Source organism: Siphateles boraxobius, unplaced genomic scaffold, assembly GCF_051911475.1.
Source record: "Siphateles boraxobius isolate OS27281-9 unplaced genomic scaffold, OSU_SipBor_1 19, whole genome shotgun sequence".
NCBI classification, from domain to species: Eukaryota; Metazoa; Chordata; class Actinopteri; order Cypriniformes; family Leuciscidae; genus Siphateles; species Siphateles boraxobius.
The window spans coordinates 24,071,117-24,097,044 of NW_027508799.1; the positions used below are offsets into that span (position 1 = coordinate 24,071,117).

At 37.4% G+C, this 25,928-nt stretch overlaps 2 protein-coding genes and 2 long non-coding RNA genes across 8 annotated transcripts in view; 2 read left to right on the forward strand and 2 right to left on the reverse strand.

Annotated features, from left to right (window-relative positions):
- The window catches only part of atp2b1a (ATPase plasma membrane Ca2+ transporting 1a), a 37,834-nt gene extending 34,943 nt beyond the window's left edge, over positions 1–2,891 (forward strand). For all 4 annotated transcript variants that reach the window (XM_077234428.1, XM_077234430.1, XM_077234427.1 and 1 more), the window contains one exon: positions 566–2,891. In XM_077234428.1, coding sequence (XP_077090543.1) covers positions 566–895 — 330 coding nt within the window. In that variant the 3' untranslated portion in view covers positions 896–2,891. The remainder of the gene's footprint in view (positions 1–565) is intronic.
- Positions 2,892–6,568: 3,677 nt separating this feature from the next.
- LOC143741907 (uncharacterized) lies at positions 6,569–12,576 on the reverse strand. Its single transcript, XR_013205273.1, has 4 exons — positions 12,387–12,576; positions 11,802–11,879; positions 11,551–11,632; positions 6,569–11,384 (listed from the first exon to the last, which is right to left on the reverse strand). It is a non-coding gene; the product is annotated as an uncharacterized LOC143741907 (long non-coding RNA).
- Positions 12,577–13,590: 1,014 nt separating this feature from the next.
- LOC143741909 (uncharacterized) lies at positions 13,591–22,362 on the reverse strand. Its single transcript, XR_013205274.1, has 3 exons — positions 22,269–22,362; positions 14,704–14,785; positions 13,591–14,537 (listed from the first exon to the last, which is right to left on the reverse strand). It is a non-coding gene; the product is annotated as an uncharacterized LOC143741909 (long non-coding RNA).
- On the forward strand, positions 21,782–25,889 carry mest (mesoderm specific transcript). 2 transcript variants are annotated; one of them, XM_077234443.1, is made up of 12 exons: positions 21,782–22,020; positions 22,281–22,473; positions 22,564–22,643; positions 22,846–22,923; positions 23,029–23,165; positions 23,264–23,322; positions 23,475–23,515; positions 23,599–23,669; positions 23,826–23,927; positions 24,016–24,092; positions 24,540–24,603; positions 25,507–25,889. In XM_077234443.1, the coding sequence occupies exons 1-12, from the start codon at positions 21,925–21,927 to the stop codon at positions 25,622–25,624; spliced, it is 1,116 nt and encodes a 371-aa protein (XP_077090558.1). In that variant the 5' UTR covers positions 21,782–21,924; the 3' UTR covers positions 25,625–25,889. The 2 variants fall into 2 exon arrangements, with proteins under 2 accessions (XP_077090558.1, XP_077090559.1); XM_077234444.1 differs by having other exon boundaries at positions 22,284–22,473.
- The last annotated feature ends 39 nt before the right edge of the window (positions 25,890–25,928 follow it).

The window sequence follows — 25,928 nt, forward strand, 5'->3', positions numbered from 1 at the left end:
TCCCTCCCCACCAATACAAGCATGCCCAAAAATATTAACCTCATGTGTTGAGCTGTGTCCTCTGGGGTTACCATGTCCTCTCTCTTCTCCTGTCTCTTCTGTTTTCTTTCTCACTCTATTTCTCATTTGCATTTTGAATAATTGGCTATATGTGATTTACAACTGAGAAGTTCTTTCCAGTTTGGTACATCTGTTACTTCTCAATCCTGAGAAAAGAGGATTTTCTGTCCCTTGGTCAGAGGATAAGCTCACCGTAACACAAGCATCAGGTTTTCAAGAGTTGGTCTGTCTCTCTCTCTCTCTCTCTCTCTCTCTCTCTCTCTCTTTTGCACGACATCTGACTGCTCACACACACTCTCTCTCAGACGGTTTTTAGTGCGCTAACCTCACTGCTCTCCACTCATCAATTAAAACCGGTCCATTTGGCCTTTGGTTTAACCTTTACTTAAAAAAAAAGGAAAAAGAAGTGATGTTTGACTTTGTATGCCTGTTGTGTACGTGTGTGCGAACGAGCGGCAGATCTCTGTGAGCGGCAAGGCTGACTTTACGTCCCGTTCTCCCACAGATCCGAGTGGTGAATGCATTCCGCAGCTCGCTGTCGCCCTATGAGGGCCTGGAGAAGCCAGAGTCTCGCAGCTCCATCCACAACTTCATGACCCATCCGGAGTTCCGGATAGAGGACTCAGAACCCCACATCCCCCTCATCGACGACACTGATGCGGAGGACGACGCCCCCACTAAGAGAAACGCCACACCTACTCCTCCTCCCCCACCCTCGCCCAATCAGAACAATAACGCCGTAGACAGCGGCATCCACCTCTTCCTGGATCCCAGCAAGCCAGCCAGTCCCTCAAATCCCGGGAGCCCCATGCACAGCCTAGAGACGTCCCTTTGATCAGCTCTGCCCCTCGGTACGACATACAACACCTGCTCGTCTCCGCAGAGACTAAAGCCTGGAGAACTCATTGGATGAGAGGGGCGGAGCCAAGGATCTCTCGGGAGCTTAGCTCTTAGCTTCCGCTTCTCTTTATCTGAATGGTGTTGTACATTTTGTTCTTTTTGCCCTTTGCTTATTCAAACACTGATTTCTGCATCATTTGGCTGTTAATATTTTGAATTATTTATGTTTTTGGAAGACACAGGTCTGTTTACAAAGTTTGTAGATACTTTTTTTTTCTTGTTTGTTGGTGGAAGAGCTTCCTGATGCAGAGAAATGGGGACAAATGAAATAAGAGAAATATTTCAGATACTGCTGTATTTTCAGGAAAAAAAGGGTGTTTCTATGGAAACCGAATAATTTTTGCCTGCAAGTTTTATTTGTTATATATTTGTAGATACATAGAACCTTCTAGCCAAATAGAAAACATTAAGGCTTGTATAGCAGAGAAGGTATTGAGGTCCATGTGAGTTTTTTTTCATTGGACTGGTGATGGGAGGGAGCCGTAGTCGAGGATCTCTGTCCTTTCATCTCCTCTCATCCTTACTATTTCACCTCTTAAAGTGGTTAGTTTTGTTCTGTTTTTTTAAGTTCCAAGATTCCATGTCTCATTCTCATTTGGAAGTTGAATTGTGTGAAATGGCTGGAGTCTTCACGCTTTTAACGGTGTGATTTTGAAGTGGAGGCCACACCATGCCAGCCTTTAAAGAATGAATGCATCTGTGATTTAACTTATTTGAAATGGTCCACAGTCAGTTCAACAATGACATTTAAGTTCCTGCCAATGTATCATAAGTTTGTTTACTCAGGCTGAAAAAAAAAACCCTATAAAATTGAATTGAAAAGGATGCAATGATTTAAAAAGTAAAAAGAATTTTAACTTAAGATTGTCTTTTAGGTAGTAAATTGTTGTCTCGGTCAAAAGGAAAAATAAAGGAAGAAAAAAGAGTGAATTGTTTTCAAATTTTGTTTCTTTTTTTTCCCCCTTGTTTGTTTCTTTGAAAGAAAATATTTCCTCAAGTGTTTTGGTTTGTTGGTCATATGAAAATGACAAAGTTTGTACTTTTTTTCTCTCTTTTTTTCTCTCCTTCATATTCCATAAAGATTGCTGTCAGTTAAGAAAATATTGCTGCAATTGTTTGTAGAATATATTTAAGACCTGAAGTACTGGAAACACAAAGGAATCAACGTCAAGAATTAAAAAAACAAAAAAACATGCGTATAACACTGGTATCACAGCACAGGGTACTTTATTTCAGATTTCCAAGGAACATTTTGATACAGACCATATAAATAAATTGTATTTTTATGCGGAAATGAGAACATCTCAACCTGCTGAACCAGACCTACAGGGATTTTACATAAATTATATTCATGGGGGGTGGGACACTCTTTAAACAAGGGTTGTGATTGGTTCTCCAAGTAATATAATACTCAGGGTGGCTTATGAAACTTATGGTCAAAATACTAACATGTTTTGTGTTTTTTGTAATGTTTTAGGCTTAATTTTTTGGCAGCGGGTTCCAATTCAGACTGTTGCTTCTCTCCATTTGTTGGTTCATTTAAGGGTGTAATAAAGGAGAAGAAAGGAAGAAAAACAGGAGAAAGGGATTCAGATTTGTTCAGTCATTGCAACTGCACTTTTTTTTTAAATAAGTTATTTCGTTTTTTTTTCATGTTTATTAAATAAAGAAACTGCTTGAGTTTGCTATTTAGAATAGATATATTAAAATAATCCATAACGTTTTTTTTCTATAGCGTCTTCCTATAATGGGAATGAATGTTTATCCATCAGTTTTAAGGATCTTTTTTTTTTTTTAAATAACGTTTGGAAATAAAAGAACATGTCTGTTTATCTTGCGCAATGTAAATGGATATCGTGATTCAACTTACATTTTAAACTTGTCGAGTATCGTGTATGGTTTTTAAGAATAAAAATTGATATTTAGCGTAACCTGAGGGCCATGTTTTCCTTCATGTTGAGCACACATTAGATTAAATAAGCATAATGCAAGATTTTTTTCCTCATTCAAAAGACTCCAAAAAGTATCGCTCCAAAAATGCATACTAAAAGCAGTCCATACGGCTATTAGAATTCTTCAGAAGCCTTATGATAAGCTTTGTGTGATGAACAGTTAACTGATTCATTAAAAAGAACTGATTCGATTGAATGACTGGAGCTTGATTCGGTTGTCCAGTTTAACTTATTGACTCGATGAGTGCTTCTCAAAAGTAAGGATGCACATCAGCTTTTGTTTTTAAAATAATTTTAAGATTATAATGATATCTCTGGGTGGCTGATGTAACGCTCAAAAGATCTTGTATTCTGTAGTGGAGAGACATTACTTTATTTTGTATATTGAAATATCGAAATCTTTCAAATAAATGTAGTTGTAATGATGCTATTCATGTTTACGTTTTGTGGCTTGTAAGACAGTAAATTATTACCTACAGTTAAGACAGTGCAAGTTGTTTTAAGTTAAAACAGCTCAAACATGCATTTTAGTCCAGGGGCCGTTCCATGATGGTAGTTGAACAAATGTAATTTTTAAGCTCACATGTAATTAGTAATTTTATAGCTTAATCTGTTGATTTTAAAGCGTATTTATATTAACTTTATATTTTTATTTATTTAAACTGTGTGTAAAAATAATTGATAAACCAAAATTGTACGTGTGATCGATTAAAATAATATCTAAATGATACAAAATTATTATTCTAAATAAGTGTTACTAAAAGCCAGGGCATTTCGTCTTTAAAAATCATTTGCTATATGGTGACTTTTAATTTAGAGTACAAACAGGTGGAGTGACTTTATCTACTGCTGCTATGCAACGCAAATAGGAGTATGACCTGCTTAATATGGCGGCCGCATTTCTTGCGCCACAGCGGCCAATGGGGCATCTAGTCTCTATATGATATCTATGGCCTCATGTATCAATCTTGCGTACGCACAAAAACTTTGCTTATGCCAGCTTTCACGCTCACGGTCGGATGTACTAACAGTGAAATTAAGGTGAGAATGTGCGTTCCTCCACGCCAATTTCATGTCTGGCGTACGTACATTTCTCATAGTTTTTGTCCGTTGGCGACTCTTACAGGCAATGAAGTTAAGTTGCAAACATTACACAACGAATTGTTCTACAAGTCTACCGCACTACCACCTGTGGGAAGCATTGCTATTAATTTGCAATTTATAAAATAATTTACATATATTGTCACACGATCCTTATGGGAATATTCTATCAATTATGCAATTAAGTAAGAACATATAAAAGCACATGCAAATTTATACAACCCTTAGTCTATGGCAATGGCACCTTTGGCCTTATTAGAGGACATTGCTAATGGTAGAATCCGAAGAGAACGAGTTTTTAGGGACCCCAATGATTTTCTGGCCCAGGATGATGACTGGCTTATCAGCCGGTTCAGATTTCCAAGGGCTAGGGAAACTGTTTCCAAGGGAAACTGACAGACCATTGTACATGACAAGCCATTGTACATGAGGCCCCTATGGAATTACTTTTGTGCCAATAATAATGAACGTAACTTTTCAAGAAACTGATGAAAATATAAATTGAAACTGAAAAAAATATCTTTGAAACTGAAAAATAATAAATCGCGGGCACATTTTTTTACTTCGTTCTTAATAAACAGAATGTTTTGCTAACTATTTCTCATATTTCGTTCGCTGATCTGAACTTACAAATGCGCTTCCAGAGTTTTCAGTTATGCTTCTGAAGTTTTCGTTTACGCTCCCTGAGTTTTCGTTCGCAATTGACCCTTCGCTAAGCCACGCCCGAAAACCGCCACTGGCCAATCGTGTCTTAGCAACCGTAACTAGGCGCGGGAGGTCTGGCAAGCTTTCGAGCGAGGGAAACATGCCGAAACGTTGTGCGTATGGATTGTGCTAATCTGATACCCGGTACCCTAAAAGTTTGGACGGGGGAGTGTAATTTTTTTTCCTTCCAGACAATCAAAAAGCCAAGGTGAGATATTATGTGCGTGGATCAAGCAGTGTGGGAGAACCCATTCACATCTAAGTGTCGACAGGATTAACAAAAACACCTATTGCTTGGAAGTTGGAAATAATGACGGTTCTTTGTTCATAATGCATATAATTTAACGTAAAATAAGACGATTAAAGACAAGACGGAGGCTCACTGACATACTTTAAAATATTTCAGCATTTTGTTAATCGATGGCCTACCCATGAGTAACTTTAACCCAATCCGATCGCGGCTCTCCCGGTGTTAGTGTTATTCCACAAGATTTAAGGATAAACTGTTTGATTTATAATTATTAGATTAGTTTCACATTTCACTTACCCTTCTGTGCACGAACATAGCTGTTCCTCGATTCGTGTGTTTCCCATGTGAATGGTCAGCGTATGAGGCGCGGGAGCTGGGACTATGCGCTTTAGCTTCAATTTTTATTAAATTATTCTCTAATCGGTTGCATATTATGTCGTGGATATATCCCTCAAATGCACACTGCAGTCCCTTTTGTCTTGCTCTCAGATATGTCACATTTTCGCCAAAAATTACAAATTATCTCATTGGGAATGTCTGACAACGGTGCATACACACTGTAATAGATGTGCTAGACGCGAAAGCTTGACAGGCGTAGCAACAGTAACTAAGGAGGGCGGGGCTTAGCGAAGGGTCAATTCTGACACATATCTCTCGTGGGTGCGGGGCTACTAGCAGTGTGTTCTCATTGGCTACTGAGTTTTTGATTGACAGCTTCGTGACCTGGAAGTAAATACGTCAGTGTTGTGTTTACATGTTTGAATGTGAGCGTCTGTAAGAGCAGCTTTCAATTTCATTTAACTGATATTAAGTTTGTATCTGTATTTATTTGCTGGTACACAATATTGTTGAGATGATTTCTTATAGAAGGAATAGTAGCCTACAGACGAATGATATCATTATCATTAACGTTAACGTTAGTCATCGTCACTATCAGGATACTGGATACTCGTGGTAAGTCTTTTTTTTATTTTATTTTTGATACAATACTAATACTATTTATAATACAGTACTTGCTTTTTAAGATGGTGAGGCATTTTAGAGCTCAGTGAGCCCATAACATTATACAGTGTTGTCTTGATTCAACTGTTAGCCCAATCATTACATGACTTGTTTATCTACATACGATTATGTCTTTGATTAGATCATAGTTGCTTCGATTAGATAATATTCCCCCCAGCCACCCCAAACAACATTGGGCTAGAGTACTGTACAGTATCTGTACTGTGTAGCCTACAGTACAAAAAGTACTGTATCAGACAATGACCGATGCCATTGGACCAGAGCGCTGTCAATCACTGCCTGATTCAACTTTGGCAATGTAAAGCCTTTTTTTACCATGCCAATAAAGCTATTTAAACCTGAATTTCTCAATTTGTGATGCAGAGTTTTTGAACTCAGACCACAGACCACATCTCTGTTCATGATATATAAACACACAATTATTTCGAAGTATCACCCTGGTCACAATATTTATTCTGATTACTTTTGTGTGATAAAGATGACTGATAAAGCTAATATATGTAGCTAGTATGAGTAACACAATGCTTTTTCTGTGTCCATATTTGACTAATAATAATGCAAAAATGTTCACTTCAAATTAACATTTCTGAGAAAAATGTTTAATCTTTAATACTCTTTAATAATAAATGTATGTCCAAATTCAAAACTTCATACATGCAAGTAATTATGACTGAAAACATCCAGCAACTAGGGAATACACAGCCATGGATATATGTTTATATATAGGGCTATAACAGCCATCTACTGGTTACACAACAGTATTACAGATGATAAATGGTGCATGACTCAGATGTAAATATTTAGTACTGTAAAATCCCTTAAAACATTTATATAATTTGTTTGAAATAAATATTTTAAGTCTTCAACTTGTTACTGTATGTGGGAGTTCAAATCAGTGTGTATTGATTATAATATGTTTCCTTTCTCATTTTCCAGGGAGTTGAGCAACTTTTCCATAAACAAAATTCTGATGCTGACACAGAGGATGGAGTGATAGTACCAGAGATACACTGTCCACATCGGACAATAATACCGATTACTTTGTTCAGACACATCACATTTGAATGACTGGGATCTTGATCTTCAGACACCTGATTTATTTTGTTTTTATAAAATAGCAAATATTTTAATTTCCTCTAGATCAAAACAAACACAGTTCACAAGTACACAAGAGGTTGCACTTAATTTATATTAGTTTATGCTGATCATGGATTAGCATACCAACAGCATATGAATGTTAAGTTCACCCAAAAATACAATTCTCACTTATTTTACTCACCCTCATGCGGTCCCAGATGCATTTTACTTTCTTTCTACGGATAAACACGAATTAAGATTTTAAGGAAAGTAATCCATCTCTGCGAGTCCTAAAGATGCTTTAAAAACCACACACAGTGACCGTGATGTCCATGCGACCTCAGTGGACGAATCAATGCCTTCTGGAGTGAAACAATAGGCTAGACAAGAAAAATACTAATAATGTAAACCGTTTAAAACTATTAAAACTCACTTCCGACCAACTGTCATATGTACATACATTACAATCCCCTTGTATTATATGGACTCACAGAGATGGATTATTTCCTTAAAAATCTTTGTTTATGTGAAGAAAGAAAGTCATATACATCTGAGATGGCATGAAGTGAGTAAATGATGAGAGAATTCTCATTTTTTGGGCGGACTATCCTTGTACCCATCCAGTCACTGCTTTGTTACTTTTACTATAACAGGAACTGTTCAAAGGATCATAGCATCCTTTAAAATGTATATGAATTTTAAATATGTATTCTGTATTTGTAATTGTGCATTTTGTATAGTAATGTATATCATGATAATACTGTGCATTACATGTATAGTATGCAAGTAATGTTTTGTGGATTCTGGTCTTTCATGTCACAACATTATTGCATCCAAGACTTTCACTTAGATACTTGTGTATATGCCGTATTGACAATAAAGAATGTACATTTATTTGAATTCATATTTTTAATTACTTTCATTTAACTGGTTGTATAAGTCACAATTGAAACTGTTGATGATTGTTAAAATTTAATTTACAATTTTAAATGTTAGAAGATAATATTAACTAAATTAAATAACTAAATAAAATGATCAGCATGATAAAAAAACATTCTTTGTGTGACATATGTAATGAAATGCCCTTTGAGGTCTGTATCATTTGACAACAGGCCACGATTGTAATTTTCATATTGTTTAAATTCCTCTTATGTAAGTGATCATTAATGTTGATGGTGTAAATGCATATGCTGACAATGAGTAATGTGATGGACATGGTTGCCAACCTTGATTACCTGGTTGAAGTGAAACTTTCTTCTTGACGGCTGAATATATCACACACTATGCTAGTATTATTTTTAAATTGTAGCAGCTCAACCTAATCAAAGCCTAACATGCAAATGAATCATCAGGAATAAACAAATAAACATTCTCCGAAAACATTGGACACAATACAATATTTTCAGTATTATACAGTAGGCCTATTTTAATGTACAATTACACCTGAATAGTGAATAGACTCAATAGATCTCTTGCGCTCCTAAAAGCTTCTGTCGACAAAGTAGTAGCAGCAGGTAAATACAGATAAAATTAAAAAACAAACATAACTTAATGTCAGTAAAATTAAATAGAAACCTGCGCTTACAGACGCTCACATTCAAACATGTAAACACAACACTGACGTCTTCACTTCCAAGTCACGAAGCTGACAATCAAGAACTCAGTAGCCAATGAGAACACACTGCTACTAGCCCCGCCCCCACGAGAGATATGTGTCAGAATTGCGAACGAAAACTCAGGGAGCGTAAACGAAAACTTGAGAAGCGTATCTGAAAACTCTGGAAGCGCATTTGTAAGTTCAGATCAGCCGCAGCGAACGAAATATGAGAAATAGTTAGCAAAACATTCTGTGTATTAAGAACGAAGTAAAAAAAGGTGCCCGCTATTTATTCTTTTTCAGTTTCAAAGATATTTTTTTCAGTTTCAATTTATATTTTCATCAGTTTCTTGAAAAGTTACGTTCATTATTATTGGCACAAAAGTAATTCCATAGGCCCCAGGTTAGCCGTGGAGCGTAAGTTACTATGGCGATGAACACAAAAGCCAAACCATTTTCATGGTGCCTAAAACCCATGGTTGGCGCAAACTAAACTGAAACATAGCTGGCTAGCCACCTAAACCGGCTTCATGGTATAGGCCCCAGGACTAGGCTTAAACCTAATCTGTGAAACGGGGTGTGAGTCCGTCGCTGAGATGACATTTGCAGAATCTGTACTTTAAGCAGTGAGCCACTTTCCTGAGTTTAGTTCCAGCCATAATTAAAAACACCTGAAGCACCTAATCAACGTCTTTGTGACTACTAGAAACTTCCAGGCTGGTTTGATGGACTCTTTTTACACAAAAACTGTATTTGAATAAACAAGTGATGTTATTTACTCACATTATGCATGTGCTATCAGCTTGAGTTTGACATGTAAAGAATGTTTGAAGTTCTTAATATTTGTGATTGTTTGATGCAATACTAAGTTTAATATTTCAGTTCATAAACATTTAAATTGTGTTTTGAACATTGACTTTGTGGCTGTCTTGGTGCAAATCCCACAATTGCTAATGTTTTTCAGCATATAAAACAGAGCTCTCGATAAAGCTCCGTCCAAAACACACTTTCACTCCTCAGACTCCGTTGCTCAGTAAATGAAGCGTTGTGTTTAAAAGTCCTGAGTTCAAGTCCCAATATTGCTTAATTAATGCTTTAACTGAGCTAAAAATCTAAATAACCTGCACAAATCTAAAGACAGCATCACAATTTGCAAAGTCTGATTGCATATGACTGTTTTAGTTCAAAACATGCAATTGCTAATGTTTTTCATCATATAAAACAGATCTAAAAAAAAACAGTCCAAAACACCTAAGCTTGTCAGACTCAGTGGCTCAGGTGTAAAAACATTATGCTTTGAGTGTGGTGCCTTGAGTTCAAATCCCACTCTCTTTTACATTTAATTGTTGTCATTATATCCAATTTGGAAAGCCACAAATGCAATAGTAGTTAAACACACATTCTGCAGGCAAGGATACAATACAAGCATGGAAACAAATCCCTTGACTGTGCAATTTTTTAATCATATAAAACTAAGGCTCTCCAGTCTCCATAAACCATGTGTGTGAAACAATTACCATATGCTAAGACTTAGTGGCTCAGGTTGTTGTGTTTCAGTCTGAGAATCCTCAGTTCAAATCTCACTCTTGGTAAGCGATTTGTTGTTTTAATTATTAATGCAATCCAACTGAAAATCTAAATCACCCTTTAAAAAAACATTGCAAACTTCACAAAAGCTGTGGTTCAACGTTTGTTTGCTTGCCTTCTGTAGAAATCTTGGTTCAAACCCCACACTTGCTAATGTTTTTTCATCACATAAAACAAAGCTTACAATAAAACTCTATCTAAAGCACATGCACTTCGGTGGCTCAGGTCATAAGTTGTTGTGTTTCAGTCTGGGAGTTCTGAGTTCAAATCCCTTTATTGCTTATGATAAAATGTTGTAATTATTGGTGTAGCCGAACTGAAAATCTAAATCACCATTTAAAAAAACTTGGTTTTCTGCTCGGGTTCAAATCAAACTATTGCTTATGTTAAAACATACTGCATTATATCCAACAAACCTTCTCAGTATTCAACAAGACTTCCCAAACGCCAGTACTCAATGTGAAAGCCATGATGGTGCAGTGGCTAAACACATATCAGTAATGGATGAGGCTGCGATAAAGGCATGGGTTCAAATCCCAATATTGCTTATGTTAAATCCTACAAATTGCATTATATCCAACAAATGTTCCTAAATGCCAAATCTCTGCGTAAAAAGCATGATGGTGCAGTGGCTAACACACCTCAGTTGTGGATGAGGCTGCGATAAAGGTATGGGTTCAAATCCATTGTTGCTTATGTTAAATCCCACAAATTGCACTATATCCAACAAATCTTCCCAAATGCCAGCACTCTGTGCAAAAGCTATGATGGTGTAGTGGTTAAACACACATCAGTTGGGAATGAGGCCATGACTTGGCTCGGGTTTGAATCCTCCTTTGGCAGGTTGGCTGTATGTGATTCATCAGCACTTTAACTGGTTTATTGTAAAATCCCAGCTCACATACAGGTGAATGGTGAAATATAAGTTCCTTCACATGTTCACATGTTCAGATAAGAGATCTGTGGCTCACAGGTAAGAGCGCTGCCTTGAGGTTTCAGAGGTTGCTGGTTTGAGTCCAGCCAGAACTCTGCGATATGAATGAATGCTGTGGTGTGAGTGAGAAGGTGTGGGGGATCATGGGGTCCCCCCCTGAGCTCCCGCACGATGTCCAGCAGAGGGTTATGCTTTTGACTGAAAAAAATGAAAAAGGCTATGAAAAAATTCATTCCCTGTCCCTTCCCCACCTACTTAGGTTACCATCATTTGTTTTTCAAAGGGACAGCCCTTCAAAAAGAAAATGATGGTAACCTACACATTTACACGCCAACAACACACACTGATATGTTAGAAGCATTACCTGTGTCTGAGCAGATGTCCATCAAACAGTGAATGTCTGTCCACACGTCACTGGGTGTAATGGTCCAAACACATCTCTGATTCTGTGGGGCAAAGACATAAATCAACAAAGACGTCACTCTATATTGTATATATAAATGTTACAGTTTATAATAACACAAACAATCTTCATTTACACATTTATGCCCCCCCCCCGGTCCAGGATCTGGAGTGTAAAGACTACTTGAAATGGCGGTGAGTCTTTCATCTTACCGGTTTGTCTGAAAAACCAAAGCCAAGGAAGTCGAGGGCAACGACTCGGTTAAAGCGTTGAGTCAGAGAATCCCAGATCTAGAAAACAACAGATAACGATTCATAAGACTTCATGAGCAAATGCTGTGCAATGAAAACCTGAACTGCATAAATTAGCAAGATCATCAGAGCTTCACAAAACAACAACAGTTATTGCATAGGCCTATTGCAAAAATATGCAATAAAGTGCATATTAACATGCGTGAATCCAGTAGACTATTAACTACAGTGACACCACAACAACAGCTGATAAAAAGCTCTACTACTTATTATTCTACTTTATAAGCCTTATAGGAACCACCCCCTTAGATTCACATGATAAAGATCATGCCACAGCAGGTTGAAGTTACACTTTTAAACAGAGAATGAGTGTCTGACACAGAGAGATCAGCATCACCAAAACAATCCAGCAAACACATTAAAGCTCTGCTCTGACACATAGAAGATTGATACATCAACACAAACTTAAATTCAAATGATGATTGCTATATAATGTTTGGTAGTGACTTTACAAGAGATAACCACTTCATGTGGAAAGTGACTTACAGATGACGTTGTCGGTTGTTTTTGTAGATAGGCTGAAATAAGTGTTGTTAAGTGACATTACAAGTCTGTCACTGAGCTGTCACCAGCAGGATTTGTACTTTAAATGCCTTAAAACTATCAGAACGTGTTGTGGCGACTGTCAGCATGTGTCAAGTTGTTGTTTTTGTTGACAAGAATCTAAAGGTGTCATGCTGAACGTGAAACGCGCTTACGCCGCCTAGAGGAGCGGATGGCAGACTGCACAGTTTCTACCAGACGATTCGTGTAATTAATTACCACCAACAGACCGAGAATTACCTCAGGTTGGGTCATTGACTCAGTTCTTATGCGTCAAGCTTACTTTAAAATGTTCATAGTCAAAAAATACTATTTATTACGTTAAATAATAAAAGACAGTTGATAACCAGCTCCCTCTTGTGGCCAATAAGTACATCAACACCATTAATAGATGAAACACCATGGACAGGAAAGGAGTGAGTAAGTAAGAGAGCTACAGGAAATGGGATGCAAAGAATTTACAATCAATTAACATATTAAACACAAAAAAAGAATCGGGGGGAAATGTAAGGTGAGTTTTAAAATTCATTAAGCATAGTTGTTTTACTTCTAGACTGAAATCACTTCACACTCCAGCACAGGTGGTGGCGGTATGCACCATAAACTTGGTATGCAACCCGCGAATATATCCATAGAAGAAGAAGAAGAAGATAGATGAAACTGCAAACTCAAACTGGCCGTCTTTGGCGAGACGGCAGAAATGTTTAATTTGACATATTTTAAAGTAAATCCGTGATTTTCTTAGGATCTTGACCAGCGGATAAAGTTGGAATCTACTAGTTAATTGACTCAGATCAGCTCTCAACTGAAGTGTAAGACAGATAAAACGTCTGATATGTTGATCTGAAAGTCACATGGCCGAAATAAAAAATAAAAACAAAGAGTAGCAAAATATATTACTAGACTTCTTAAATGGTTTGTTTATGAGTAAAGACGCTTTTTGAACCTTTCGATTTAATGTGATCTTTGTCTTTTTGTTCACAATTAAACAATGATTTCGTTATTGTGTTGGTATTTGCAGATTCCAGCAGCATATACAGCCCCTCCTTGTGGACACGAAGTACAACTGCATTAATAATTGATGACACCAGCAGGAGCAAAGAGACGGAAGGAATTTTGAGGAACGAAAGGAAGAGGAGCGCCTGGATAGAGAGCCGTGACTTTAATTATTACATCAAGCAAACTGATCATTTTATTATTAAAACCCATAATAAACATCACAAGTTTAGATGAATCACCACATCCATGTACATTGAGCAAGTTAAACAGAAATGATGTAGGCCTAGACTAGTAGGCCTACATTTTTTAAAATAAAAATAATGGATTAAAATTGATTCCCATTACAGGAAGGCACAATATATAACCCCACTCTTGCTGTGAATGAGTTGATAAAGCTGAGATGCACAAGATTCATGGAAATTTTGAAGCTTCATGATGATTGTCATTATAAAGCAAAGTGCATAAAATACCCTAAAACATCATCAGCACATATTGTATGGCTCAGAGGATAATTCTCGGTCTCCCACATAAAATATGCATTATATCCAACAAAGCTTCACAAATGCCAAATCTCTGCGTAAAAAGCATGATGGTGCAGTGGCTAACACACCTCAGTTGTGGATGAGGCTGCGATAAAGGCATGGGTTCAAATCCCATTATTGCTTATGTTAAATCCCACAAATTGCACTATATCCAACAAATCTTCCCAAATGCCAGCACTCAGTGCAAAAGCTATGATGGTGTAGTGGTTAAACACACATCAGTTGGGAATGAGGCCATGACAAAGGCTCGGGTTCCAAATCCCCTTTGGCAGGTTGGCTGTATGTGATTCATCAGCACTTTAACTGGTTTATTGTAAAATCCCAGCTCACATACAGGTGAATGGTGAAATATAAGTTCCTTCACATGTTCAGATAAGAGATCTGTGGTTCACAGGTAAGAGCGCTGCCTCGAGGTTTCAGAGGTTGCTGGTTCGAGTCCAGCCAGATCTCTGCGATATGAATGAATGCTGTGGTGTGAGTGAGAAGGTGTGGGGGATCATGGGGTCCCCCCCTGAGCTCCCGCACGATGTCCAGCAGGGGGTTATGCTTTTGACTGAAAAAAATGAAAAAGGCTATGAAAAAATTCATTCCCTGTCCCTTCCCCACCTACTTAGGTTACCATCATTTGCTTTTCAAAGGGACAGCCCTTCAAAAACAAAATGATGGTAACCTACACATTTACACGCCAACAACACACACTGATATGTTAGAAGCATTACCTGTGTCTGAGCAGATGTCCATCAAACAGTGAATGTCTGTCCACACGTCACTGGGTGTAACGGTCCAAACACATCTCTGATTCTGTGGGGCAAAGACATAAATCAACAAAGACGTCGCTCTATAATGTATATAAATGTAAAATTGTATAATACCACAAACAATCTTCATTTACACATGTATTGTCCCAAAACACATGAAGACATTACACCATTTTGTATACCTAAAATAATTTAAAAGTTAGTCTAAATCAGTGGTTCTCAAAGTGGGGTCCGCGGAATAATTTGATAACCCTATGAACGGAATCGCGGAATCCAGTCAGACCATCGGGGAAATTCTTAGCAGAGCGCTCCTGCTCTCTCTCTTTCTCTCCCCCACAAACACGCGCGCATAACCAGAGAGAAGAGTGAATCCGCGAATATACAGTAGCCTAGGCTAGTGGTAAAATCAAAGTCATTAGGCTAGGTTTCAAATTTTCAGTTCTTTTTTTTTTATCCGTTAGTTTTGAGAATGTTTCAGCATTTAATTTGATTCAAAAATAGGGGCGGTTCTGGGGTCATATTTGGGGCTTTAGCCCAAACTAAAATTGGGTATTTATTTAAATTAATGAATTGATTATAAAAGCGATTTTAGGGAATAAAGAAAAAGAAAGGCTGATTGTATTAGTGAAATAATTACAGTTGTCAAATATTAAATCTTTATCTACTTACATTTTACCAGGCGTTCGTTCACTGTTAACATCCTTCTGTGAACGGTAAGCCCCGCATTCTTTAATCATTTTGACATTGATGAGCTAGACCGCTGAACTTTTTGTCATCCAACAAACGGAGTAGCATCAGAGCAGAGCAGCATCAAGAATATCAAATGACATTATTTTTTCAGTGAATCTCTTATTTGCATCTTAAGGTTATAATAATGACAGGTTTTGCGACAAGTGTGAGATCTTTCGTTTAAACGCCTCTGATTGGCCGATGCGTTCAACAGACATGTCTGTGATTGGCTACAATGCTCAACGCTGCAAAAGCACATTGTAAGTAGGCTACCTTTAAAGCAAAGGGAAAAATATAAATAAAACTGTAATATGCACGTTTCATGATTAGGTAATCATGGCAGCTGTAATCTTATTCACAATTTTTTTTCTGAATTTTTTTTTTTGCCCTATGAGAAAGACAAGGTAGCAAAATATTCGGGGCTTTACTAAAAACATTCCGGCCCTGGGCCAACATAAATAATAACAATACAAAACTTTTATTCACTACAACCCGCCAAAATAAAAGTTTGGTTTAACTTAATTACTAGGATGTGTTCTGCAACAGTGTTAATTCTGTTATGATTTGTTTATTGTGATTACTGCCATTGATATAAGGTGCAATGAGTTCATTATTTTAAAGTTGATGCACGTAAAGTAACATTACATAATTTAAATGTTATTTTAAATGGATGGTTCACCCAAAAAACATGAAAAGTGTGTCATCATTTGCTCACCCTCAAGTAGTTCCAAACCCAAATGAATTTCTTTCTCCTGCTGAACACAGAAGAAGATATTTTGAAGAATGTGGGTAACCAAACAGTTTCTGGTACTTTTAAAAATAAAACATATGGAAGTCAATGGGGTCCATCAACTGTTTGGTTACTGACATTCTTCAAAATATCTTTTTGTGTTCAGCAGGAGAAAGAAATTCATTCAGGTTTGGAAAAACCTGAGAGTGAGTAATTGATGACAGAATTTTAATTTTGGGTGAACTATTATTTTAATGTAAAATGTTAATGTTTTAATGTTTGGTTGTATTAGAACAAGCCTGTGCTTGCTGTCTTGCTGTTGATTTTATGAAAGCTTTTAAGATAAATTACTTAGTGTAAATACTATTGAGTCCAAATGCAATTTGAATAAAAGACCCACTGTTTACAAGTATATAAGTGGTATTAACATGATTTAAATGTTTCTGTTCTATAAAACAGGTCTTAAGTTTTTAGGGTGAAAAAGATTACAATGCAATTAATTCCAATGGCATTTAAGAGTACGAATAGTTTTAAGCATATTAATCACAGACAGTTATTGTTATGAGAGGGGGTCCTTGGAAATTTTTCTCCGCTCAATGGGTCCCTGGTCCCAAAAAGTTTTAGAACCCCTGGTCTAAATAATGTTTAATAAATGTAAATTGACTACAAAACTTAAATTCCTAGAGCTGTGCAGTGTCAAATTACAGATTGTATTAATCCTCAGTAACACTTTAATGATTCAATATACTCTTTATCCTAGTTTAGTGCTGCTGATGATGCTATTAAAATACTTTAATACATGATGCTACAAAAAACAACAACAACGGTCTTTGTGTTTTCACAGCCTTAATGTTCTGCAGGATACTGGACAAAACAAATCCAGTTAAATATTTAGACTATTTAACTTGTAATGTTAAGATCAGGTTTTAATTCACTATTATACAGCATTAATTATAAAAAGACAGGTTTCATTCAAGGTTATCATTATTGTAAACAACGCAACAACAAAATTAATGATTCATTCGTTTTTCTAAAATGTATGACGGGGAGTCTGTCATTAAATTTAAAGACCCCATTAAAAGTAAAGTTTGTGGCTTTCAGTTTATGTGCGATGCCTTTGAAGTGCCCACGTATAAACATAATGCAACAGCAATATCAGTAGAGTTACTTACAGGTGAGTCGCGTGACACTCGATTCTTTCACTTTATCACAGTGTTCCTCGGTTTTATTAGTTTATGGGTTGGACTATGCGCTGTTCAGTGATATTTAAATGTTGTCACAGAGCTGTCATCTGCAGGATATATACTCAAAACAGTTTGCACGTGTTGTTGCAACAAGCCACATATTGTCAAGAATCCTGTCAGACTTAACCTGAAGCCCGCTTACGTCACCTAGTGGAGAGGATGGAGAACTGCACATTAGTTTCTGCCAACCTAACCAGTGTTGGGGAGAGTTACTTTTAAAAGTGATGTGTTAGTTTACTTTTTAGTAACGCAATATTCTAATTGTGTTACTTAGTATTATGGAAAGTAATGTGTAAAGTTACTTTTTCTCACCTGGACTGTGCTTGCTTATAACAAGAAAATAAAAGTTTTATTTTTGGCAAACATAAAGGCCTTTTCACACCAAAAGTGAAATGAATAAGCCTCAAAACTGAAGATTCAAGCAGCTTTCATTATAAACTAAATGATTTGTCATCATTTACTCATCCTTATTTTGTTCCGAACCTATAAGAGTTTCTTTCTTCTGTTTAACACAAAAGGAGATATTTTAAAGATATTTTTATTTCAAATGTGGTTGCCAGAACTTTACCGTTAAAAATACGGTAGCAACGTTATTGGTTTTACAGACTTAACTTAAAAATTACAGTAATAAACCGTATTTTATTATCTGATATAATGTTAATTTACGAACCTATTGAAGTATTAATTTCTGTTTTGTAACATTGTAATACACTGACAACCAATAATCATCACAGCAATGATAAGAGTCACATGATCAATCAAAGCTCATCACAAGCAATCTTCCACAAGAGAGTTAATACTATTATATAGAAGGTGCACAGTGTCATTCGCACAAACATTAAACACCATCATGGTAACACATGAAATTTTAAAAATGCAATAAACATTAATTAAAAAACTAAGAAAACTATGAAGAAACAGTTATTTCAACAAAAATACTTCAAATGTGAAGTGTCTCGCAGGGAATTGTGGGAATGTCAATTTACGGTTTTTCACTGTAAATGTTACAATGAGTTGTTCTTTTTCACTTTCAAAAACTGTAAATTTAACGGTATTTTACAGTATAAATTACATTAAATGCACCATTAGATCTATCACAGTTATTTATCGTATATAGTAAGGAAACTTTCTTTTAACCAATTAAAGGTTTTACACTGTAGCATTTTTACAGTCTTTTACCGTTAAAATCACGATCATCTTTTACAGTGTAGAAAAACTAATAAAATATGGAAAAAAAAGTCTTGGTTTGTTTCTGGATAAAGGAAATGTTTTTTCTTTTCTTTTAATTTAAAGTGATCTTCATGTAGTTCACAATTAAACAGTGGTTTTATATTTTGTTGTGTTTATAATACAGCGTATCCTTTGTCAGGTTTGTAACATACATGTTTATACTTTTTGACATGAATATAAGGCTGTGAGGGATTCAAGAGTGTTCAGTGGATACTGTAGCTAAACAACATTCTACAGTTTTCGCTGTTCAGCTGACGCAACATCTTTCCAAAACCATTTTAGTTGACAAAAATGTTTGAGTTTTAAAAATTACGTGATCTAGGACCTTTAAGGAGTGCATGCAATAATAAAGACTGCAAAACTGTCCCTCACAGAGTTACATTCAATATGACGTCTACCCTGACTAAGGACTAATAACAACACAGATTTGTACTAATGGTGCCTGTATCAAAATGACTACTGACATTTTTTTGTCTATAGGCTGGTGGTGCATTTGACATGATATTTGTCTACAGACGTCCATGTTTTAGCCAATAAGCGATTGATGAGCCAAAACATTATGACCTCCAGCTGCCTAATATGCTGTTGGTCCTCCGAATGCTGCCAAAATAATGCTGACCCGCCGAGGCATGGACTCTACAAGACCCCTGAAGGTGTCGCCATGTATTGAACTTGTTGAATCAGCACATCCAACAGATGCTCAATTGGACAGAGATCTGGGGAATTTGGAGCACGGTGCAATACATTTGGATGAATGGCCGGACTCAGGGCTTGCCAGCAGAACATTGCCCAGAGCGTGTGTGTGTGTGTGTGTGTGTGTGTGTGTGTGTGTGTGTGTGTGTGTGTGTGTGTGTGTGTGTGTGTGTGTGTGTGTGGTGTTCTCATTGATACTGTAGATTGATATAAATAATGTCCACAAGGAAGAAATTCTAAATGTGCCCATTCCTGTTGAAGTTACCATTATGTACCATGACACCATTTAAATGTTTTCTATCACCAATCAGTTCTAGATTAAGCTAGAATATATCTATATACAGTATATCTATGATATCCCCAGATCTCTCCTACCATTCATTGCGAAAACACTTGAACGAGTTGCTTTCAACCAAGTGTCATCCTTCCTGTCTCTGACCAACCAGCTAGATGTCAACCAACCTGGCTTCAAGAAAGGCCATTCAACCGAGACTGCACTACTGTCGGTCACAGAAGCCCTGCGGATCGCTAAAGCTGCTTCCAAATCATCAGTTCTCATTCTGCTGGATCTTTCTGCTGCGTTCGACACTGTGAATCATCAGATCCTTCTGTCCATCCTCTCATCACTGGGCATCAAAGGAACTTCCCTCCACTGGTTTGAGTCCTATCTCACAGGTAGGTCCTTCAGGGTTACATGGAGAGGCGAGGAATCCAAAGCACATCAAATGAACACAGGGGTTCCTCAGGGTTCAGTTCTTGGACCGCTCCTCTTCTCCATCTACACCAAATCATTGGGACCCATCATACAGGCACATGGTTTCTCTTACCATTGCTATGCTGATGACACCCAGCTCTACCTCTCATTTCAACCAGATGATCCCACAGTAGCTGCACGTATCTCAAGCTGTCTGGCGGACATCTCGGCATGGATGAAGGAACATCACCTGCAGCTCAATCTGGCAAAGACTGAGCTTCTCGTCCTCCCTGCCAATCCGTCTCTACAGCACGACTTCACTATCCAGCTAGAGTCATCCTCAATCACCCCATCAAGGTCGGTCAGAAATCTTGGAGTAATATTTGATGACCAGCTGACCTTCACAGACCACATTACAAGGACAGCTTGATCACGTAGGTTTGCAATGCATAAACTCAGGAAGATCAGGCCTTTCCTAACTGAGCATGCAACACAACTTCTCGTCCAGGCCCTGGTTATTTCTAGGCTTGATTACTGCAATGCTCTTCTAGCTGGTCTTCCATCATGTGTTACTAAACCTCTACAAATGATCCAGAATGCTGCAGCCCGCCTTGTCTTCAACGAGCCCAAAAGGGCTCACGTCACTCCTCTGTTCATCTCACTGCATTGGCTACCACTCGCTGCTCGCATCAAATTCAAAGCTTTGGCGCTTGCTTACAGATCTGCCACAGACTCAGCTCCGTCCTACTTTCACTCCCTACTACGAGTCTACGTCCCTACCAGAAGCCTACAATCGGCCAAGGAGCGACGGCTCGTGGTGCCATGACAGCGAGGCACAAAATCACTGTCCAGAACATTCTCATTCACGGTTCCATGCTGGTGGAATGATCTCCCCACCCTCGTCCGTAATGCAGAAACCCTGACAGCATTCAAAAGACAACTGAAAACTCATCTCTTCCGTGAGCACTTAACATAAAAATAAAAAAATAATACAAAAAATTAAAAAATTTAAAAAAAAATCTTCTTCTCTTTTAAATCTTTCCTTCCCTTTTAAATCTTCCCTTGTCTGGCTTTTGCTACTCTGAGCAATGCCGGAACTTTGTATTTTGAGCACTTCTTGCGTCTTTCTTCCCTCTTCACGATGACTCGCTTGCTTTAGTCCTCAGATGTAAGTCGCTTTGGATAAAAGCGCCTGCTAAATGACTAAATGTAAATGTAAATGTAAATATCATCTGTCTAACCCCATCAGTTAAGAACTGATCTGAGAGTGAGACAGTTATCTGGTAGTTTCCATGTTGATCTCTTGGTCAAGAACCAAATAATATCATAGTTTATATTAATATCATAGTGTGTGTGTGTGTGTGTGTGTGTGTGTATATATATATATGTGTGTGTGTGTGTGTGTGTGTGTGTGTGTGTGTGTGTGTGTGTGTGTGTGTGTGTGTGTGTGATAATAATAATATTAAATAATACATATGTGTGTGTGTGTGTGTGTGTGTGTGTGTGTGTGTGTGTGTGTGTATTTTATATATTTTATATATGTTTATTTATTTATTTTATATATTTATTTATTTGTATTATTATTTAATATTATTAATGTGATACACTTATCGACCAAAGGAGGGAGCTAGTGATCACTTGCTTGTGTGTCCAACATTTATGTCCACGGTTTCGGTTTCGCTCGGTAGATGCTAAAGTGCCGTTTGCCATCCGCTCCACGAGGGGCGTAAGCGAGCTCTACTTTCTGCCTGAGAGAACCTTTGGATCCTTGGCAGCATGACGCTTGTTAACAGTCGCGACAGACCGTTTTAAGGCCATGCAAGTACGGATTCCGCAGATGACAGCTCAGTGACAGACTCTTAATGTCACTCAACAGCACATATTTCAGCCCACCAGCAAAAACAGCCGACAGACTCTGCGATAAAGTGCAGAAATCGAGAATGTCACAAGACTCACCTGTAAGTAACTAGCACGAATTATTTGGCAGTTCTTATTTATCTTAAAGTTTGAACTGAATCGTCATATAATAAAGGCTGCATTGTCAGTTCATTTAAATCCGTGTTGTGACGATGCTTTGACGCGCTCCCCTATGTCTGTCTTTCTCTCTCTAACGTTACTTCTAATACACATAAGGTCCGATGAATCTTAATACAAAAACAAATGCAATATACATCACAAAATAAAGTACAGTAAAATAAAAACGTACCCTGTCTCCCAGCAGCAGAACGAAAGTGAGTGCGTACCTGGCCGTCGCGTGAGAAGGGAGTGGTGGCTTCACGTGAGTCTGTTGTGCATTCCTCTGCTCGCGGTGTATCTGCACATCCCACCTCCACAGCTCTCACCTGCGCTCAACACCTGGCGCGCTTCCGGACACTTCTTTACTTTCAGAGGAAATAACATCTTTTACAAAGGTATATCACAGGCTTTGTTTACAAGCTATACACGATATATACTCTGTTGATGTTGTAGTCTTATTGTAATTGTATTCTATTTGTCAATAGAGTCAGTTGGTGTTGTGGGAAGCTCTGATGTCCTCCTGCTGCTTCATGGTTTTCCTACTTCTAGCTATGACTGGTATAAGGTATATGCAAAGAGAAATTTTAAAGGCATTTTCCAGTGTAAAACTGCAACAACATTTCAGAAAAGCTACTGTAAACTCAATTTAATGCAACTTGGAAGCAATTCACTAACAGTGACTTGATTCTTCGCTTCTGCTTTGCACTTGGTGTTCATTGTGCAGCATTTGCTTTTGATGTTACTTGAATCTCGTTGTCGTTTTGTAGATCTGGGATTCTCTCAATCAACGCTTTAATAGAGTCATCGCCCTCGATTTCCTGGGCTTTGGTTTTTCGGACAAACCGGTGAGATGAAAGACATGCAGTCACTTCAACTACGGTCTTTTATTATTCAGAATTTGAATCATTATTTCTATCATATAAACGTCCCACCTCATGATGACACTCCAGCGACCACACAGTTACTCAATCTTCGAGCAAGCCAGCGTGGTGGAGGCCCTGATCTCTCATTTGGGGCTTTCAGAGCAGAGGATTAACCTCCTGTCACATGACTATGGAGACACTGTAGCTCTCGAGTTACTGTACAGGTGAGCTGTAAGGATCCTTAAAGCTCTCTTTTCATAGTTCAGCTTAATGTTCCTGTCAATATGATCTGGGTGGTTCTCACATGCAGTTAAACACACAGGAGTGACCATAACAGGAATGGACACATTACCATAAACAGCATCTGCCTCTCAAATGGAGGTACATTAAATTTGTATATTTATTCTTCATGAAAATTATAAATATATACCTGTGTATATATATATTCTTTCAGATAACAAAAGTCTGATTAGAGATCCTCAACATTATGTAAAAACTGAAAATGTTTTCTTTTTTGTTTTAAATCTTTACAGGTATATTCCCTGAGACTCATTATCCAAGATTCCTTCAGAAAGTGAGTGTGACGCTTTAAAATACACATTTGTTTTCATTTGTGAACTGAGAATGTGAATATTTCTAATCTTATGTCATCTACAGGTGCTGAAGGACTCAGGCTTCATTTCACCTGTACTTACTCGACTAGTAAACTACCAGCTTTTCTCCAGAGGGTGAGTGGAGCATCCGGAATGGGAGTGGTGTATAGCTTTATGCTTTCTAATACACAGTTCAAACTATTCGTTGTACTTTACAGAGTCAGAAATCATTGTTTATAGGTTGTGGCCTATCACCTTCAATTGCAAATATTATATGTATTCACCCTACAGAATAAGGGATGTGTTTGGACCGTACACCCAGCCAACAGAAGCAGAGTTCTGGGACATGTGGACAGGCGTTCGCTTTAACGATGGAAATCTAGTCATGGACAGGTGTCCAAGCTTTTCCATGTGTTGCATCTGCAGTGCTTTGCTTGTAATGACCACCGTCACAAACAATCCTTTGTTGTGTCTCGCCCAGTGTCCTGCAGTACATTAACCAGAGGATGAAACACAGAGAGAGATGGGTGGGGGCTCTAACCTCGTCTTCAACACCATGTGAGTACACACACCATTTATTCAGTGGTATCAAGTGCTATAGTAGCCATCATGCTACCAGACTGAAGTGATTCACTGTGGGCAGTGCTATTGAGGCTAAGTAGTTTAATCCGTTGAAAAGCACTGCAGAAGCTGCTTAGCCCGTCTGCACCCCAAGCAATATGTGTTTGAGGTGAGGTGAGAGCATATATTAAATGAACATTCACGTAGTTAAATATGAAATGTGTAACATTACAATATATTATACATGCAATGCAACAGGATTAGCATTTTAACTCATACTATAGGATGGGAGAGTTGGTTCTTATTTCTATTAAGAGTAATAAATAGTTTTGTGCATTGGAAGATTAGTTGATAAATCACTTCAAGCTGTGTAATGTGGCCATACAAAATTATGAACGTGTTTCTTTGTAAACATCACTGATTCATCAAATTTTAACTTTGTAGTGCACATGATTTATGGACCCCTAGATCCAGTTAATCCACATCCCCAGTTTATCCAGCTCTACCGGTGAGTATATACGTCAGTTTATATTTATTATCTCTATTTAAACTAACTAAATTATAATTTGTATGATTACTAAATGAGAAATGTCTAGACTTTTTTTTTTTTTAAACATGCATAGGTTTTTTCTCCCTTAACGTTTGTGAAAAACATTTACATAAGGGAGATGGTGATGGTCCTGTGGTTAGAAGCTTATGGCACAAAAACTTTGTCCTTGGTTCAAATCTAGGGTGGTGAGTGGACCAGAAAGCAAAGGCTTTATTTTATTGATTTTTTTGTTATAAATTTAGATGAAAACTATTTTTAAAACATTTGCTGTACCTCATTTTTTGACAGTCCATCATGGAGTTGATCTGTTGGTTATATGTAACCCCAACACACTGAGGTGGGATTTGAACCCAAGCCTAGTCTTGATGAAATAAATGTAGTAAAGAAAAAATTGTGGGATTCAAACCAAGACTTTCTTGTACAAAAGAATAAAGATTTTCAGCACTTTTAATTGTGAAAGAACATTTTCGTCTTTATATAATTTTAAAATGACATTCAAAAGGTTACTAATGCATTTGCTCTTGACTGAACTTTAATCATTTAAGTTAAAAGCACCTTAATTACCCACCACACCAGTGTCTCCCAACCAACAGTACACATTTTCTATGCCCCCCTTTACCTAATCCATCCATTCAGGTCTTGGAATATCTATTGACAAGCTGATGAGTTGAATCAGGCGTGTAAAATTAGGAAGTTTAAAATGTGTACTGTTGGTGTACATCCAGGAACAGGTTGGGAAACACTACTGGTGAGGGTTAGTTCTTTATTACCGGTAAATATTTCAAGTGGGAACTTAGCATATAAGCCAAGATAAAACTGCTATGCTGTGACAAACAAACTTTTCTCCATCTCTATCTACAGGAAACTAGTTCAAAGATCCACAGTATCGGTTCTAGATGAGCATGTGAGTCATTATCCACAGCTGGAGGATCCCACAGGCTTCATTAATGCCTACCTTAGCTTTATCAACTCATTCTGAGCAAGAAAGTGATGTGACCATTCTGAAATGAGTGGAATATTGCTCCTTTGAAGATGCTGTTAGAAAATATTCCAGTACATTTACTAACAAACCGTTAAGTATGCCAGTCACGTTTCTAAATGCATGAAACAAAGTATTGCAACAAATATTCTTTACAATTGTCAATAACAAGCGTTTGCTGAAATACAATATACCATTACTTGTAAATACATTTGTGTTCAAAGCATGAATGATTTTATTCAAATAAAAAAATTATTTGTATAAATTGTCACGTTTTGTGTAGGGAAAAAAACAAACAAAGACT

Bases quoted from the DNA above. Each gene is read 5' to 3' on its own strand.
- mest (XM_077234443.1), top strand. From the start codon at position 21,925: ATGTCACTCAACAGCACATATTTCAGCCCACCAGCAAAAACAGCCGAC. The intron at 22,644-22,845 runs GTATATGCAAAG...GTCGTTTTGTAG, and splicing joins CTAGCTATGACTGGTATAAG to ATCTGGGATTCTCTCAATCA. The intron at 23,670-23,825 runs GTGAGTGGAGCA...TTCACCCTACAG, and splicing joins TACCAGCTTTTCTCCAGAGG to AATAAGGGATGTGTTTGGAC.